The 15,256-nt window shown below is 39.4% G+C and overlaps 1 protein-coding gene across 1 annotated transcript in view; it reads right to left on the reverse strand.

The window, feature by feature from the left end:
* Positions 1–3,018, reverse strand: part of MPP4 (MAGUK p55 scaffold protein 4) — a gene marked incomplete at its 5' end in the record, with an annotated part of 54,465 nt that extends 51,447 nt beyond the window's left edge. Inside the window, 3 exons of the mRNA XM_069068825.1 lie at positions 646–723; positions 1,244–1,365; positions 2,922–3,018. Of these exons, the coding sequence (XP_068924926.1) occupies positions 646–723; positions 1,244–1,365; positions 2,922–3,018 (297 nt within the window). The remainder of the gene's footprint in view (positions 1–645; positions 724–1,243; positions 1,366–2,921) is intronic.
* Positions 3,019–15,256: the final 12,238 nt, after the last annotated feature.

The raw sequence follows: 15,256 nt of genomic DNA on the forward strand, positions 1-15,256 counted from the left end.
CTACCTTAGTTTCCCTAGCTATAGACTGAGAAGAAAACTTATAAATGACCTATACATCTATTTAGTACTAGAAGAAATCTCGGTAATTGTCCTATCAGCAACTCCATTCCATTCTCATCCATATGAGGTTTCTTTTAAGGTAAGTTAGAACTGCTGGAATGGAAACTAGAGAATAGATTAGTTTTCTTCTACCCTCATGAGTCTATAATAATACATAGTCATTGCTATTGTCTTTTTAAATAAAAAAATTTTAATCCAATTTTAAAATCTAATTTTGTTTTTTAATAAAATTTTAAAATCAGTTTAAAAAATCAAACACAGACTAGGTCATCATCAAGGTACTTTTTATGGGGGAAGCATGAGAGAATGAGAAGAAGGGGAGGAGAAATGGATTAATTTGCCCTAAATATTAGTTAAAATATATGATCAATTTGAACAATTTGGAATAGATTAAACAGGTCAATTTTCTTCCTTCCCTCTCTATATGCAAACTAGAAATATCTCAAAACTCAATGAAAATTATATTAAAGGTATATACAGTTAAATCATGCCATTCAGTTAATCACTTTTTATCTGATAAAACTAAAATTTCTTTTAGAAGGCAGTTGAGTAGGCACTGCATGATTTTTTGGGTCCCTCTCATACCTCGCAGGATAATGCTTGTGCTTGGTTCAGGACAGGGATTGGTTTCTTCATGATATATTCCTGGAGACATTCATAAACCTACAGAGGGGAGAAAGGTACAGCATATAACATGTTTTGACCATTGGGTGTGGAAAGCCAGAGGAGGAAGATACTGGCTATGTAAATTATAGACATTTAGCAGCAGCTCTACAATAAGGAATTCTCCAGGTGGGATAGAAACCACAGAAAGTAGAATGAAACACACCCTCAGTTGAGAAGATGGGAGGGGAAAGGGCTAGGACACCACCAATGAGTTTCCTAGTGGGGAGGCCTAGGGTGGTAGAGGAGGTAAAAGAGAAGAATTAACAAAAGCACACCCATTGGTAGTTTCTTCTTCTAACGAATTAGCCTCATTAACTAAGTGTGAAGTTATGTTGTTTCTGAAGAACTATAAAATCTGGCACCCTGGGACAAAGAGCAAATTGCCCCACCCTAGTTGTGTCACTTTCTAATGGAGTACCATGAGTTAGATACTCAACAAAGACCACTGGATACTGCTGCTGTCATTTAAATACACTCTTGGGCAGACAGTTAATCTCCAAGAAATCTAGGTGTTCACCTTTAGAAGGGCTTGCAGCCAAGGGGAATGGAGGAGATCATATAAAAGACTGACTCCATTGACATCTCTGCTATAGAACAGACTTAGTTCTTTCAGCACCAGCCTCAGAATCTGAGAGAAACCTGAGGAAAAAAGAAAGAGTGAAGTATTCAGTATAAACAGCAGGATACAGACAGAGTCATAACTAAGGTTGGGTGACAGGACCTCTAGCTTAGGCAGTTAACATCCTTTGGTTCCATGAAGGTACTGTCTCTGTCCTGGGACCCTCTTCTCTCCTGCTTCAGTGTGGTGCCTCCTTCTTGCTGGTCTCCCTTCCACTAGGACTTGTTTGACAAAGAAGAGCCTTTGCAGCTCTTCTATTTCCCTCAATTTGCCATTAGAGCCAAACTTCTTAATTACAGTTCTGCAGACAACTATGTAATAATGTGATTCAGCTTGTGCTATAGGAAAATACAGTGAGTCCTTCCTTCATCTCACTATGCTTTGTTTTGTTATGGTGGTACCTAGCTCCTTAATTCTTCTCCCTCCATCTGAAGCAGAAAACCATGCATATTTTAGCACTTCTGAAAACCCTTATTGGAAATGGTCACTGGAAGATTCCAACTTCTAAGAAAGTCATCAGACATATATTTTCAAGTAATCCCAGCACTCCATAGATGAAGGGAATTTCTCATTTGTTTCTAAGACTCTAGGTTATTTTGCTGGAACTTGATGTGATATATTTTTAATGCATAAAGTTCTTGAACTATCCAGATCTGTATATGTTGGTAGTCACATCTTTGTAGTGTTTTTAAATTATTGAAGTGCTTTATATACATTATTCTAATTTGTATATCACAACAACATGTTGAAGTAAGTACCATAGATATTATTAGTTCCATTTTACAGATGATGGAATTGAGGCTCAATTTAAGTGATTTTCCTTGAGTCATATGGTTAGTAGGTATTAAAGGAGCAGAGCGTACTGGTGCTAGCTTATAGCCTCTCCTAATGGGGAGGCTAAGTATGGTGGATATCTTGAGTTTGGGAGTTTTGAGTTGCAGTAGGCTAAAACTAATCAGGAGTACAAACCAATCAGTATTGTGAAGCTCTGGAGCAGAGAGCCACCAGGCTACCTAAGGAGGACGGAACAGGTCCATGTTAGAAAAATGGAGCTGGTTAAATCTACCATGTTGAGCAGTATTGGGATGAGGCTCATGAGTAACTGCTACATTTCCAGCCTGGGTGAGATAGGAAGACCCAGTCTCAAAAAACAAAAACAAAAGCAAAAACCAAACAATCAACCAACCAACCCACCAACCAACCACCCAACCAAGTATCACAGGTAGAATTGCTGAACCCAATAACTTCTCACCCCAACTCCAACACTCTATACCCCTTATTGAGTAGCCTTAAAAGAAGTGGACACAAAAGTAGTAAATTAATCAATTGAATACACAAAGTTTCTTGTGCCATTTGCCTTAAAAGTGGTTAATAAATTTCCTCACTTTCATAGGGAAAGTTTCAGAACTGATCTACTGGACACTGAATCATTTTGGTTCTTACTCCACCCCCCTTCTCTCTCTCTCTCTCTCTCTCTCTCTCTCTCTCTCTCTCTCTCTCTCTCCCCCTTCCCTCGCTTGAATATAAAATTTTTAAGACCCTTTTAGGTCTGGACCAGAAATCCAGAGATATGTACCATTCTCCTGACTGGTAACTGTTGGCAGCTCCATCGTGCTCTTCTTGTCTGGTGATTTCTCTCCTTTTTCTGAATGGAGAAACTTTCCTTTTCCAAAGGGAAATTAGACCTGGGAAGATCAACAGATAAATTCCATTTAAGTCAAAATGAATTGCCTTCTTCCCATCACAACAGAAGTCCATAATATGACCTGGCTATTCAATGTTAATGACAGTTTCAATAAAAGAGAAAATTTACAATGTTTCATGTTTCAGAAATTTCCTCAGATAGATCTGTACAAAGATTAGGAATGTTAAAAGAGCAGAGCCCATAGATCAGTTTTATTCTGATGATGTTCTTATTCTTAATCCTCAGGGCCATCCTGCACATTTTATTGGGAACTTCTACAATAGTTGATGGTGGTCAAGTGTGTGGCCTTCAATATTTCTGCTTTGTTGACTATCGAAGAATATATTAAGTCCTATGAAGAATGAGGCTGAGAGACAATGGTATATAAAGGATAGAGAACCAGCCTCGGAATCAGAAGATGAAGTTCAAGGCCTTCTTACCACCTACTGCTCCTTTGACCATGGGAAGATTACTTAACCTTTTAGTGCCCCCAGGTAACTGTCTAAGATCACGAGTTATAGATGAATTGCTAGTCTACTTCAGCAAATGGGAGTTTACACATTGGGGATTGTCCATATTGATGAAATAACAACAAAATAGAAAAAGGAGGAAGACATAGTCTTTCCCTATAAGCTCAAAATCTACATCTAAAAAGAAGAGACAAAACCCTAATACTGAGTCTCCAGTTAGCTATTGGGAAGGCTTTCTGGATCACAATTGTATTTATGATCACATTGCAACTCAACATAGTCTGTAAATCAAGGTTGGTCACATGGCCCTTTTGGGCATCGGGGTTTTAGGTTTCTGCAAAATAGGTGATATGGGTAATTCAGCAGAATGAGCTCTTGACTCAGAAAATGGATAATTATATCTTTCACAACTATAGTTAGAAGAATTCTTAACCAAAAAAGGGACAAAGGAGATTGCGACAGATAAAAATAGATAATAATAATTACATGAAACTGAAAAGCTTTCCCATGATCAAATCAATGCAATTAAGATAAGAAAGCAAGTTGTTGATTAGTAAAAATCTTTACATCCAATATCTCTAAGGGTCTGATATCCAAACAGATAGGAAACTGAAAGATATATGTAAGACCTAGAGCCATTCCACAATAAATAAGTGGTCAAAGGATACGAAAGGGCAGTTTTCAAAAGAATCCAAACTATTAACACCCATATAAAAGTTGCTCCAAATAACTGATAATAATAGGAAGTCAAACCTAAATATCTCTCGGGATTTACCTTGCACCTAGCAAATTAGAAAAGATGAAAAAGATGGAAACTGTCAATTTTGAAGAAAGATAGGAGGCAGTTCCTTCCAGGCATGGGGAACAGCCATTGCAAAGACATGGAGATAGGAGGTGGAGTGCCATATATGGAGAACAACATGGAGACCAGTTTGGCTAGCTAGACTGTGGAGTATTTGGAGGGGAGTAATGTATATTAAGGCCAGAAAAGTAGTTTGGGAACAGGTTGTAAAGAGCTTTAAATGTCCAAGAGGAATGTAGATTTCATCCTAGAAGTGATAGAGAATCATTAGAATATTGTATTGAAGAGTGACATAGTCAGACCTGTGCTTTGAAAAATCACTTTGGCAACTGTATGGAAGAAAGATTAGTGAGGGAACAGACTTGAGGGAAGAAGACTATTTAGGAGGCATCACAATAAAATAGAAGAGGGATGATGAAGTCCTAAAGTAGGACTTTGTGACTGTGGAGGGGGTGGGGGAGAAAGAGAGAGGAGAGAGAAAGAGAGAGGAAGAAAGAGAGGGATAGAGACAGAGAACGAGAGAGACAGAGAGGAGGGAGGGGGAGAAAGAGACAAAGAAAGAGAGACAGAGAGGAGGGAGGTAAGGAGGGGGGAGAAAGAGAGAGAGAGAGAGAGAGAGAGAGAGAGAGAGAGAGAGAGAGAGAGAGAGAGAGAGAGAGAGAGGAAGGAGTGAGGCAGGGAGGGAGAGAGAGAGAAAAAGTAGGAAGAGATATTGTAGAGGTAGAAAAGATTTAGCAACAGATTGGATATGTGAGGTGAGGTAGAGTAAGGAGCTGAGAATAACACTGAAGTAGCAAGCCTGGTTGATTGATCAGTCGATTGATGGATAAAAAATAATGACTGGGAAATGAAGGCCTAGATAGGTAGTTTTCTGATAAAGGGTACAAAAATCTAGGATAGTTTATACAGAGGCATAGAGAGTGAAATGGGATGTTATGTACAGGAAAAAATGAATAGGCCAGTTTGTCTGGAACATTATGAAAAGGAACAAGGTGAAATGTCTGAAAACGTAGGCTTGAGCCTATGAGTAGGTGAATAAACAGTGACCAATACAAGGCTGAGGGCTGTATGTTTTATCCTAGAGGCAATAGGGAACCACAGTAGTTTCTTGAGTAGGGGAGTGACATGTCAGACCTTTGCTTTTGGAAGATTATTTTAGTAGCTGTGGAGAGAATGGATTAGAAAAGAGAGATACTGGAACTGGGGAAATTGGGGAAATGTAGGAGGCCATCCTCAATTTCTAACTTTTTCTCACTTCCCATATTGGACCTATTGCCAACCCTTGTAATTTTTATTGTCACAACTTTTTTTTTTGCTTTTTGGAGGGCAATTGGGGTTAAGTGACTTGCCCAGGGTCACACGGCTAGTTTTTTGTGTTGTATCTGAGGCCAGATTTGAACTCAGGTCCTCCTGACTCCAGAGCCAGTGCTCTATTCACTGCACCACCTAGCTGCCCCCCAAAATACGATCTGAGATACACCAGCTGTTATACCTCTGTACGTATTTTTTTTTTAAGCAATTGGGGTTAAGTAACTTGCCCAAGGTTACTGTAATGGGAATGTAAATTTTAAAGATCTTCCCTGCCCCTAGGCTAAAGTGCACCTGGAGCCTGGGGTGGGAGATTTGTTTTTCAGTAGATACTTTTTGATTGGCCAGTGGGTCAATAAGGTTGTTACATTCTCTGAGCCTGCAGAAGGCTATATAAGCCCTGATGTGTAGCTTTGTTTTGGGGCTCACTTTGAGAAGTGTACTGTGATTTGATCTGGATTCTGGGAAGCTGTTGTCCAGAGCCCCTCGGCTTTGAAAAACCCAGATGTTGAATTGGTATGGATGTAATGGTTGGACAGTTTGGAAATCTGTCTACTTGATCCGTTTCTGTCTTGATAAATCTGCCTGTATACTTTGAAGTTCAGGGTGCTGACCTTTTTCCCCTGAACTAGGTAAACGATACATGTTTGACTGATTAAAGTAAGCTTGTCAACCCATTTTGAGTTGCTTTCCTTTATCAAAGCAGATCCAAGAACCTGTGCTGGCAGCCACCTGGGGACGCTTGGGGTGCTTGCTGCTACAGTTACACAGCCAGTTATTTTGTGTGGGTGCCCAGTATCTGAGGCTGGAACCAATCCCGGGTCTCCCGACGCCAGGGCAGACGCTCTCACATTTATTAAATACTTCTTTCTTCTGATATTGCCATACCCCTGTGTAGGCCTTCATCACCTCATGCCCAGACTATTCCAGTAGCCTGTTGGTTGGTCTCCCTGCCTTAATGTCTCTCTCCACTCTAGTCCATCCTTGACTCAGTTATCAAAGTGATCTTCCTAAAACATAGTTCTAACCATGTAACATACCCTCTCCTCATTCAGTATACTCCTGGGGCTCCCTATTATCTCCAGGATCAAATATAGAATCCTCTGTTTGGATTTTAAAGCCCGTCATACCCTGCCCCTTCCCGCTTCTTTAGCCTTCTTAGATCTTATTCCTCTTCTGTATTCTTTAATCCAGTAACACCAGCTTCTATGTACACTCCTTCCCACAAGACATTCTGTCTTCCAACTATGCATTTTTTACTGGCTGTCCCCCATGCCTGAAATGCTGGCCCTCCTCACTTCTTCCTCCTGGTTACCTTGGTTTACCTTAAGTCTCAGCTAAATATCACCTGTAAGAAGCCTTTTACAGTCCCCCTTAACATAGGGATTTCTCTTTGGAAAGATTCTCAATTTATCCCATATACATCTTGTTTGTACCTGATTGTTTTCCTGTTGACTCTCCCTCTGGACTGTGGGCTCTTGGAGGGCAGGGTCTGTTTTCATCCATTGTAACAACTTGCCTGGCATCTAACAGGTGCTTAATAAATGTTTGTGATGATTTAGCTTTTTAAACTCTTACATTTAAGGTATGGTGATTATATAGGAATAAACATTTTCCACCAGATGTTTGTTCCCTGGTAAGATTTGACTTAATAATTGGTGAAAATTGAAAATAAACAAAATAAATAATCATGGTTAGGTTTAACTAATTCCTTAGCAAAATTATTTTATGTTGTGGGCATCCCATTTATATTAAACTTTTAAAACGTGGTAGGATTTTGGCCCACTCTTAATGCTCACTGCAACCTAAAATTTAATCAATGATTCATTTTCAAGTTTGTATTTCTCATTTAAGCTGTGCTTAGCTTCTATAAGGGGACTTTCCCATTCCTCCCTAGGTGCCCCTACACTGCACTTGGGAAGGGAAATAGAATCTTTCCTCAAACCCTCATTCAGGCATATCCAAATTGCCAAAAATGAAATAATACTTTAAAAAGATCCCAAAGAGCTAGAGCATTTCCTTGAACTATACTAGCAAAATATAACTTGGAGGAACATACTTTGTAGACTCCAATCTCTATCAGGGTGGGAAACAGTCTGAGGACGTGGGAAGATGGGCTGCCTTTTGTTGTTTCTGGATCATCTCATTGGCCAGTTCCTTGCCTCTGCAACAGTGATGGGATGAGGTTCCATGGTCTTGACTGTGATAATGTGTCAGTGATGTTGATCACAGCTGGTTCTTCCTGCTAGCCTCTGCTCCAGTGCCATTGCTGATGCTGTCTGCCCCAGCCAGTCAGTCCTTCCAAGACCAAAACCATTGCCACCTCAAGTTTCTTTGCAATTCCCCAATAATTGCTCTTTTAGTTTTAGATGGCTTAGGCTGCATGTCAGATGGCTATTTTTTAAAACTCAAATGTTATATTCCAATTACCCAGGCCTCAGATGTTCAATACCCAGTTTTTAACAAACCATTTAATAAAACCATTTTTAAAAGCACACACCAGGAGGTATAATAAGTCTTCCAAATTGATGAATGGAAGGTTAGGAGCCTGCCTGACAAGCAAAGAAATGGTTATCTTCTGTATGTGAATTACCTAGTCTGCATTTAATACTTATAGTTATGCTGCCTAGTAAAAAAAAAAAAATATTTGTTCAGTCATGACCGACTCTTTGTGACCCCATTTGGGATTTTTTGTTTTTGCTTTTTGGAGGGGGGGGGAAGGCAGGGCAATTGGGGTTAAGTGACTTGCCCAAGGTCACACAGCTAGTGAGTGTTAAGTGTCTGAGGCCAGATTTGAACTCAGGTCCTCCTGACTCCAGGGCTGGTGCTCTATTCACTGCACCACCCAGCCGCCCCACATTTGGGGTTTTCTTGTCAAAGATACTGGAGTAGTCTGCCATTTCTTTTTCCAGCTCATCTTACAGATGAGGAAACTGAGACAACAGGGTTAAGTGACTTGCCCAGGGTCACAGAGCTAGTAGGTTTCTGAGGCTGTATTTGAACCCAGGTCTTCTTGACTCCAGGCAGTAGAACAACAGTAAAATATAAGTATAAACATACCAACTGCTGTTTGGCCACTGGAAGGTGAATTAAATTATCTGCCTATTGAATGCTGATACAGTGTGCTGATAGGCTGCTAAACATGGCAAGCAGATGGAAGAACAAGATGTCACTGATTCCCAATATCAGTTAATTATGTAGAATCCTTATGGGACTTAGAGTGAATAGTAATTGTTTTATTTCTGTCTTTCAAAAAAAATATCTTTTGTTTTTACATCACCTCCATTTTCAACTTTATCCCTCTTCCCTCTCCCAAGCCAGAAGCCATCCCTTTTTACAAAAAGGAACCAAACCTAACAAAATGCCATGTTTACAATCTATTTTTGTGGGTCAATACCTAATGAAATATAGTTTCCAGCTAATAATAATCTAGCAGAAATAGCCAGTTCTTGTTTATTATGATTACAGACATCTTTCCCCTTCCAGCCCATCATGACTCCCTCCTCCCCATTTGCCTACTACAATGTGTTTTTCTCTAGCTTGTATTTTAGCTATTTGTGTTTGATGAGCATTCTCTTATTGAATTGCAAACAAATTCCTTAAGGGTATGAAGTTTTGGGTTTGTTGAATATTTTTTTCTAGACGCTTTTGATTCCTAAGAGAGATACTTCCCACAACAAGCATTAAACATTAACATTAAACATTAACAAACATTTAATCATTAATATGTTTTCAAAATTGGATGAAATACTCAACGTTTCTTAAACTGCATCTCTTGTCAACCACCATGCACATTTTCTTAAAATGCTTTCTACTGTGGCCAATTAGATATATTTGGAAAAGTACCTGCAAACTTACAAGAAGGAAATTACTACAGGCCAGTGGACAGTCATCCCTATAAGATGTCGCTTTTCCTTCCCGATTCATCACTCAATCTGTGATTTTGTTACCTTGCCTTAAGAAACAGTTTCTCATGGCAGTCTGTCCTTCCCAAGTCACCAGGCAGAGACACGATTTAGTTCTCAGTAGGTTTCATTTAAGTATGTATACCAAGAATTCTCCTGGCAGCAGCTACCAATAGGGGAGAACCTCCCATTTACAAAAGACCTGAAGAATCACCTTACACATCAGCAGAACATGTGGTATAATCTCTTACCTGTGTGAATTACATACTGCAGGCACAACGCTAGTCCTCTTCTGAAGAAAAGCTTTAGTGAAAAATCCTAGAGAGCTATTAGGAGTCAGTCACCTCACTGCCCTGGCTAATCTCAGGACATCCTCTTCATACTAATCCACAGAAACCTGGCCTCAAAACAACTAGCAAAAGTAAGACTGGAAGCATTTCTTGCTTTAACAAACTTTGAACTTCTGTGTCTAAGTTAATGTGTTTCCTTTTTCCATTGATTATTTTCTCTCCTCAATTGTCTAGCACAGCTAAGTGTAAACAAGCCTCTTGTTATACCCTATCCTAGCATTATAGCAACATCATATTTAGAAAATGTGGGTTTTTAACATAAGGAGAAAATATGTGGCAGAGAACTTTGTTTTCTTTCTTATTTCATCTTATTCATTTAAGAAACTTACAAAGGGAGGACATGAAATAAGGCTTTATCACCTTGGTGATAAAGCTAACCTAGAGAAGCAAAATCTTGTTCCTGAGGCGTATCTAATCCTAGGATTCCCAGAAGCTAATGACTGCAGTCAATCAGAAATAATCCCTTCTGTACCCATTAGCTATTGCTCTGAAATCAAATGAACATTCAGCCCATTTCTCTTTAGTTAGAAAGTGTCTCCTATTTTTTTTTTTTTTTGCTTGCACAGTCACTGGGAATTTTAAGTTAGAAGCAGACACTTAAGAATTCTCTCTAGCTGTACAGAAAAAAAAGACAAGGGAGGTGACAAAAGTGAATTTCTATCAATCTTGGCTTTTGCATTCAGCCAACTCATCCCCAAGTGCATCCAAAATGTACTCCTTTAACCTTTTAAGGCCTTCTCTGATTCTTTTTTTTTTTAAAGCAATTGGGGTTAAGTAACTTGCTCAAGGTTACACGGCCAGTTATTTCTGGGTGTGGTGCTAAGTACTGAGCCCAGATTCGATCCCAGGTCTCTGGACTCTGGGGCTGGTGCTCTTACTCACTGCGCCACCTGGCCACCCGACCTTCTCTGACTCTTAACTGCATCCCCACCTCCTTAATCTGTCAAATTGCCTTGCATTTATTTACTTAACTTTATAAATGGTGTATGCCGTACGACTGCACCACTCCTCCCCTTCTACCCCTGAAGTGCCCACCAGAAATTATACACAGAGCCCCCTTAAACCTGCTAGAGGGGACCCCTACTGGGTTCCTTGGAAACCACCTAATAGGCTCCAATAGTAAAGAAATGTTTCACCTGTGTTGCTAAAAACATGCCACAGATTCCCACAGATTCAGGTCTGTTTCGCTTCAGTAGAAATAATACTAAGGCTTTATTTCAATAAGAATAATACTGAGAATATTTTGCCTCAACAAGAATTTTTTTCCCTGAGAAAGCTTCGCCTCAATGGAAACAATGCTAACCCCTTAGAAACATATTCTGTTGCCAACAATCACATTGTCTATAAAATTATGTCTAACAGAAAGCTCGAGGCTGTCTTTTGGTCTGAGAGGCAGTCCCGGCCAGTTAATAAACACTCCTATCAAATTATAATTGGCCTAGCTGTCCCATTATATCTCGGTATCTATTACAGATTGGAGGTTCCACCGAGATAGCCTTTGGCTCTGTTTTGACAGCTGGACCAGGCTCCCTGGAGGGCCAGGAGAGCAGTCTGACCTAGGGGAGGCCACCGAGTGAAATTCCTCGGCCCCAGGCTCGCATTGCTTCCCTGAGCGAACTGGAACCTGAGTCCTATCCAAATTCTTTCAATTTGATCCAAGAGTGTTCTGTTCTGCTTAGTGAGTACTCAGTCTGTGAAAGTGCCTAGGGGATGATCACCGATAACTCTTTTCCTCGGCCCCAGGTAAAGGTAGGAGGCTAGCTGTAGGCAGCGGTACAGCCCCTACAGGCCTCCAAAGTCAGGACGCTGACAGAGTGCCTGGTTTCTGTTTTGGTTTTTTTCTCTTTTCCCTCTCTTAAATTTTGTGTTTGCTGTTAAAGTGTTACGTATCTTAAACTATTTGTTTGTGGATTGTTGCTAGATGTCACTGTCTGTGTGTTGTGTTGTTTTGTGTATATCCTGTCTCTGAGATACTGGCAGGTAGAAAAGAAGAAACCTTCTTCCTTTTGCCCTGCTGCGGTTTTTTTTTTTTTTTTGTATATTCTGTCTGTCTGTGTAAAGAAATTTTTAAATCTGCCACTCTGTAAGCCAAATGCACCCAAGCAGCCAAAAGAATGCTGTACCTGAGCTATAAAGATTAATAATCTCTTAAAGAAAGGCTGCTGGCAAAAAACCACTTCTCCTTCTGCTCCTTGAACTCCAGCCAAAGTTCTCGAAGTAGAAAGACAAATGGACAGAAAGAGAACGGGAAATTTCTCCCCAAAAATCTGTCTAAGGGAAAAGGGGTCACTTCAAGGATCAAAGAGAAGTAGGTTTTCAAGCTGCACTTTGAAATAGGACTAACACTTAACCCTTTCCTGGGTCACAGAAAGACAACTGTGCAACATCATTGGGAATATAGATCCAGGTAATTGAATTCATTCTGATTACTATTTCGCACTAGAAAAACCGAAGTTTAAGGTCACCAGCTTGGTTATTCAATTGTTTTTATTTCACAGTTCAAAATTAAGACCATGATTGTTACTGGTAAACAGCTGTATTATATATGTTGTATGAGAAACCGTTTCTTTTAAAGTCTTGAAGTAGATCTGAAACTTTAAAGGAATGAACACCTAAGAAAAGTTTATTTGAGCAAAAGGTCAAAAAAAGAAAATTCCACTAAGATTCTCTTCCCTGTGGTCCCAGTTCTTCTTAGCTAGGGCTACGGAGCCCTCCCCTGTCATCCAGCTCTGATGGAGCTGAGGAGGCAGTAAGAGGTTTGAACCATAAAGATTTTTTTCTCCCTGTTGTCCTGGCTATAACTGAGCTAGGGCTGCAGCTAAGTTAATTTGAGTAAACTTCCTCCAAAAAGAAAAAGGGGGGAAGGTACAGTAGCTACATCAGAGCTACACAGGCTTCTCATCTGCCTATCTGAAAGGTTAAATCCCTGGAATAGAGCATTTTTTTTCTTTCTCTGAATGACATGGGAACAGTTAGACAAGGGAAAAGAAGCTTGTGAAACAAAGGTACAAATACAAGTTAATCATTATCCCATATACTAAGCCTGGGATACATCTGAGCTACTAAAGTGTGTGTTATATCTGAGCTATTCCGCCTAAAATTATATTCTTTCCACAGACTAAATAGTTTAGTAAAAGGGTACTTGATCTAATTCCCATCAGCAAGTTTTAGATCCCCAGGTACCCTGAAGTACACCTCTCTAAGTAAGCAGAGCCTGAAGTTTCTACTTCAAGTTCCCCAAACCCTCTCCTCAATGCTCCAGGCAAATCGACTACCCCATAACCAAGGTCTGCTACAGCTAAGCATTCATAGAGGTTTATTTGATAGAGTATAAGCTGATAATGTGCTTTGAGTGTGATGAGTTTGGAAAATGGAGGGTTTCCCCCTGAAATATAGAGTTCACTCTGTACCATCTAAGAGATCTCTCCCTTGCTGCAAATAATCACTTTGCTTGTTCCAGTGCCAAGGAATTAAAGAAGGTTGCTAAGGACCTAGATTATACTGACCAGAAACCCTGTCCAATCCAAAGATCCAAGGACTTTACTGACAATTATACATCTCAAGCAACTGAGGGAATTGAGAGGATTAGATTAGTCTATTCTTAACTGGCCCTTTACTGATTAATCAGTTATTGTTTCCATGTTCCTTTGATTGAATACAGACACTTAAAGGGAATGGAACACCAAATTTTCTGATTTTAGGCTATTGCATTTGTTCACTTTCCCTTTCCCAACTTGGAAAGCTCCAAATCTTTCCTCCAATTAGAAATCAGATTGCCTAATTTTGTAGCCTGGTTAAGTTTTTTTGTTGTTGTTCTTTTTGGAGGGGCAATTGGGGTTAAGTGACTTGCCCAAGGTCACATGGCCAGTTTTTGTGTTAAGTGTCTGAGGCTGGATTTGAATTCAGGTCGTCCTGACTCCAGGGCTGGTGCTCTATTCATTGTGCCACCTAGCCGCCCCAGCCTGGTTAATTTTTCTTTTAATTAATTGGTCTTATTTGATGGTTTTTAATGCATCAAAGTGTGTCTCCCCCTGTATCTGGGGAGCAAAAATTGAGGAAGGCCTGGAAAAGATTTGTTAAACAGTGTGTTCTGAACCCTGCACTGACTGGTTGAGTGACCTAGAATAAATCATTTAACCCTGAGTCTTAATTCATCTATAAAGTGGGGAGATGAGAAAAAGAGAGGAGAAAATGAGGTCAGAAGTCAACTAGCCTCTTCACTTGGTAAGATCAATCATTTTTATATTTAATTTGAAAAGGCAATGTAATGTCATCTTGCAGTTTATATTATTGTTGTATTTCTACACTGTATATTGTAAAACCTGAGTGAGGAGAAAATTGTGTAAGACCAGTAGTATTATTTTAAATATGTATATCTGCTATTCAGAAAAACTTGTAAAACTGTTAACTAAGCTATTTTGGGCTAATGTTTTAATGTTAAAACCTAAAATTGTTTATTGATTATTGTATGAAAATTTGTTTGACTAGTTCTGCCCATTCAGGACAGTCTCTCCTGCTTACAAGTCATATAAATTTTTCCTCATGTTGTAGAACTGCTAAATCCTCTAGAAATTATTTCCAGGCAAGTTCATTCAGCCTGAGAAAGGAAGTTTTAAATGAACCTAACTTGCTAAGAAGTTGCAAAGATCAAAAAAGGATTTTTATAAATTGGCTTTTATATTTTAGAAGGAAAAGGAATTCCTTACATTATAAGATCTGATTCATTTTTATTGTTTATCACAGCGCCATGAGAATAGAAATAATTGTAACTGGCTATAAGCTGTGATTGGTGAGGCTTGCTGTTTAAGGTAAAAAGCACTTGGGACCATAACTAAATTTTATTTTGAGTCTGAATTTGGGTATAGTTGTCTGCATTAAATCAGCGTCTGAGAGGAATTGCCACTAGCTACTCAGAGGAATGTGATCCTGTCCTGTTAAGAGGTGGAAGTCTACATTTGGTAACGGCTGAAGGGACAATCTTAGCCTCTGTCTGGGATGGGATCCCTCCTGGCTCAGTTTACCCATGAGGTTCCTTTGAAAAGGAATGTTTCCCGCCTATTCCTGAGTCTAGCTATGAGGTGGAACAGATGCTGCATGAGATGGAATATCTGTAACTGTACCTGAATTTACACAGAGCCAAGGACGTTTTCTCCTGGCATATTTGGAATGTCACATGTCCCTGCCTTTTTCCTTCTGTAACAGATTTCTCTGCTCAGTGCAAGTGATCAGTAAAAGATATGAGCTTTTTTTATGTTAGCTTATTGGAAAATCAAATTATTTTTTTCATCTAGAATTAGAATATGTATAGAAAGTTTATGCAAACTGCTTAAGATCATTTAAAAGTTTTCAATTAACTTCCTTCACAAAGGTTTAGTGATCAATGAAACTGTTT

The sequence above is a fragment of the Petaurus breviceps genome, unplaced genomic scaffold (assembly GCF_028583685.1).
Source record: "Petaurus breviceps papuanus isolate PSGF00001 unplaced genomic scaffold, PetGlider_PUasm1.0 90769, whole genome shotgun sequence".
NCBI classification, from domain to species: Eukaryota; Metazoa; Chordata; class Mammalia; order Diprotodontia; family Petauridae; genus Petaurus; species Petaurus breviceps.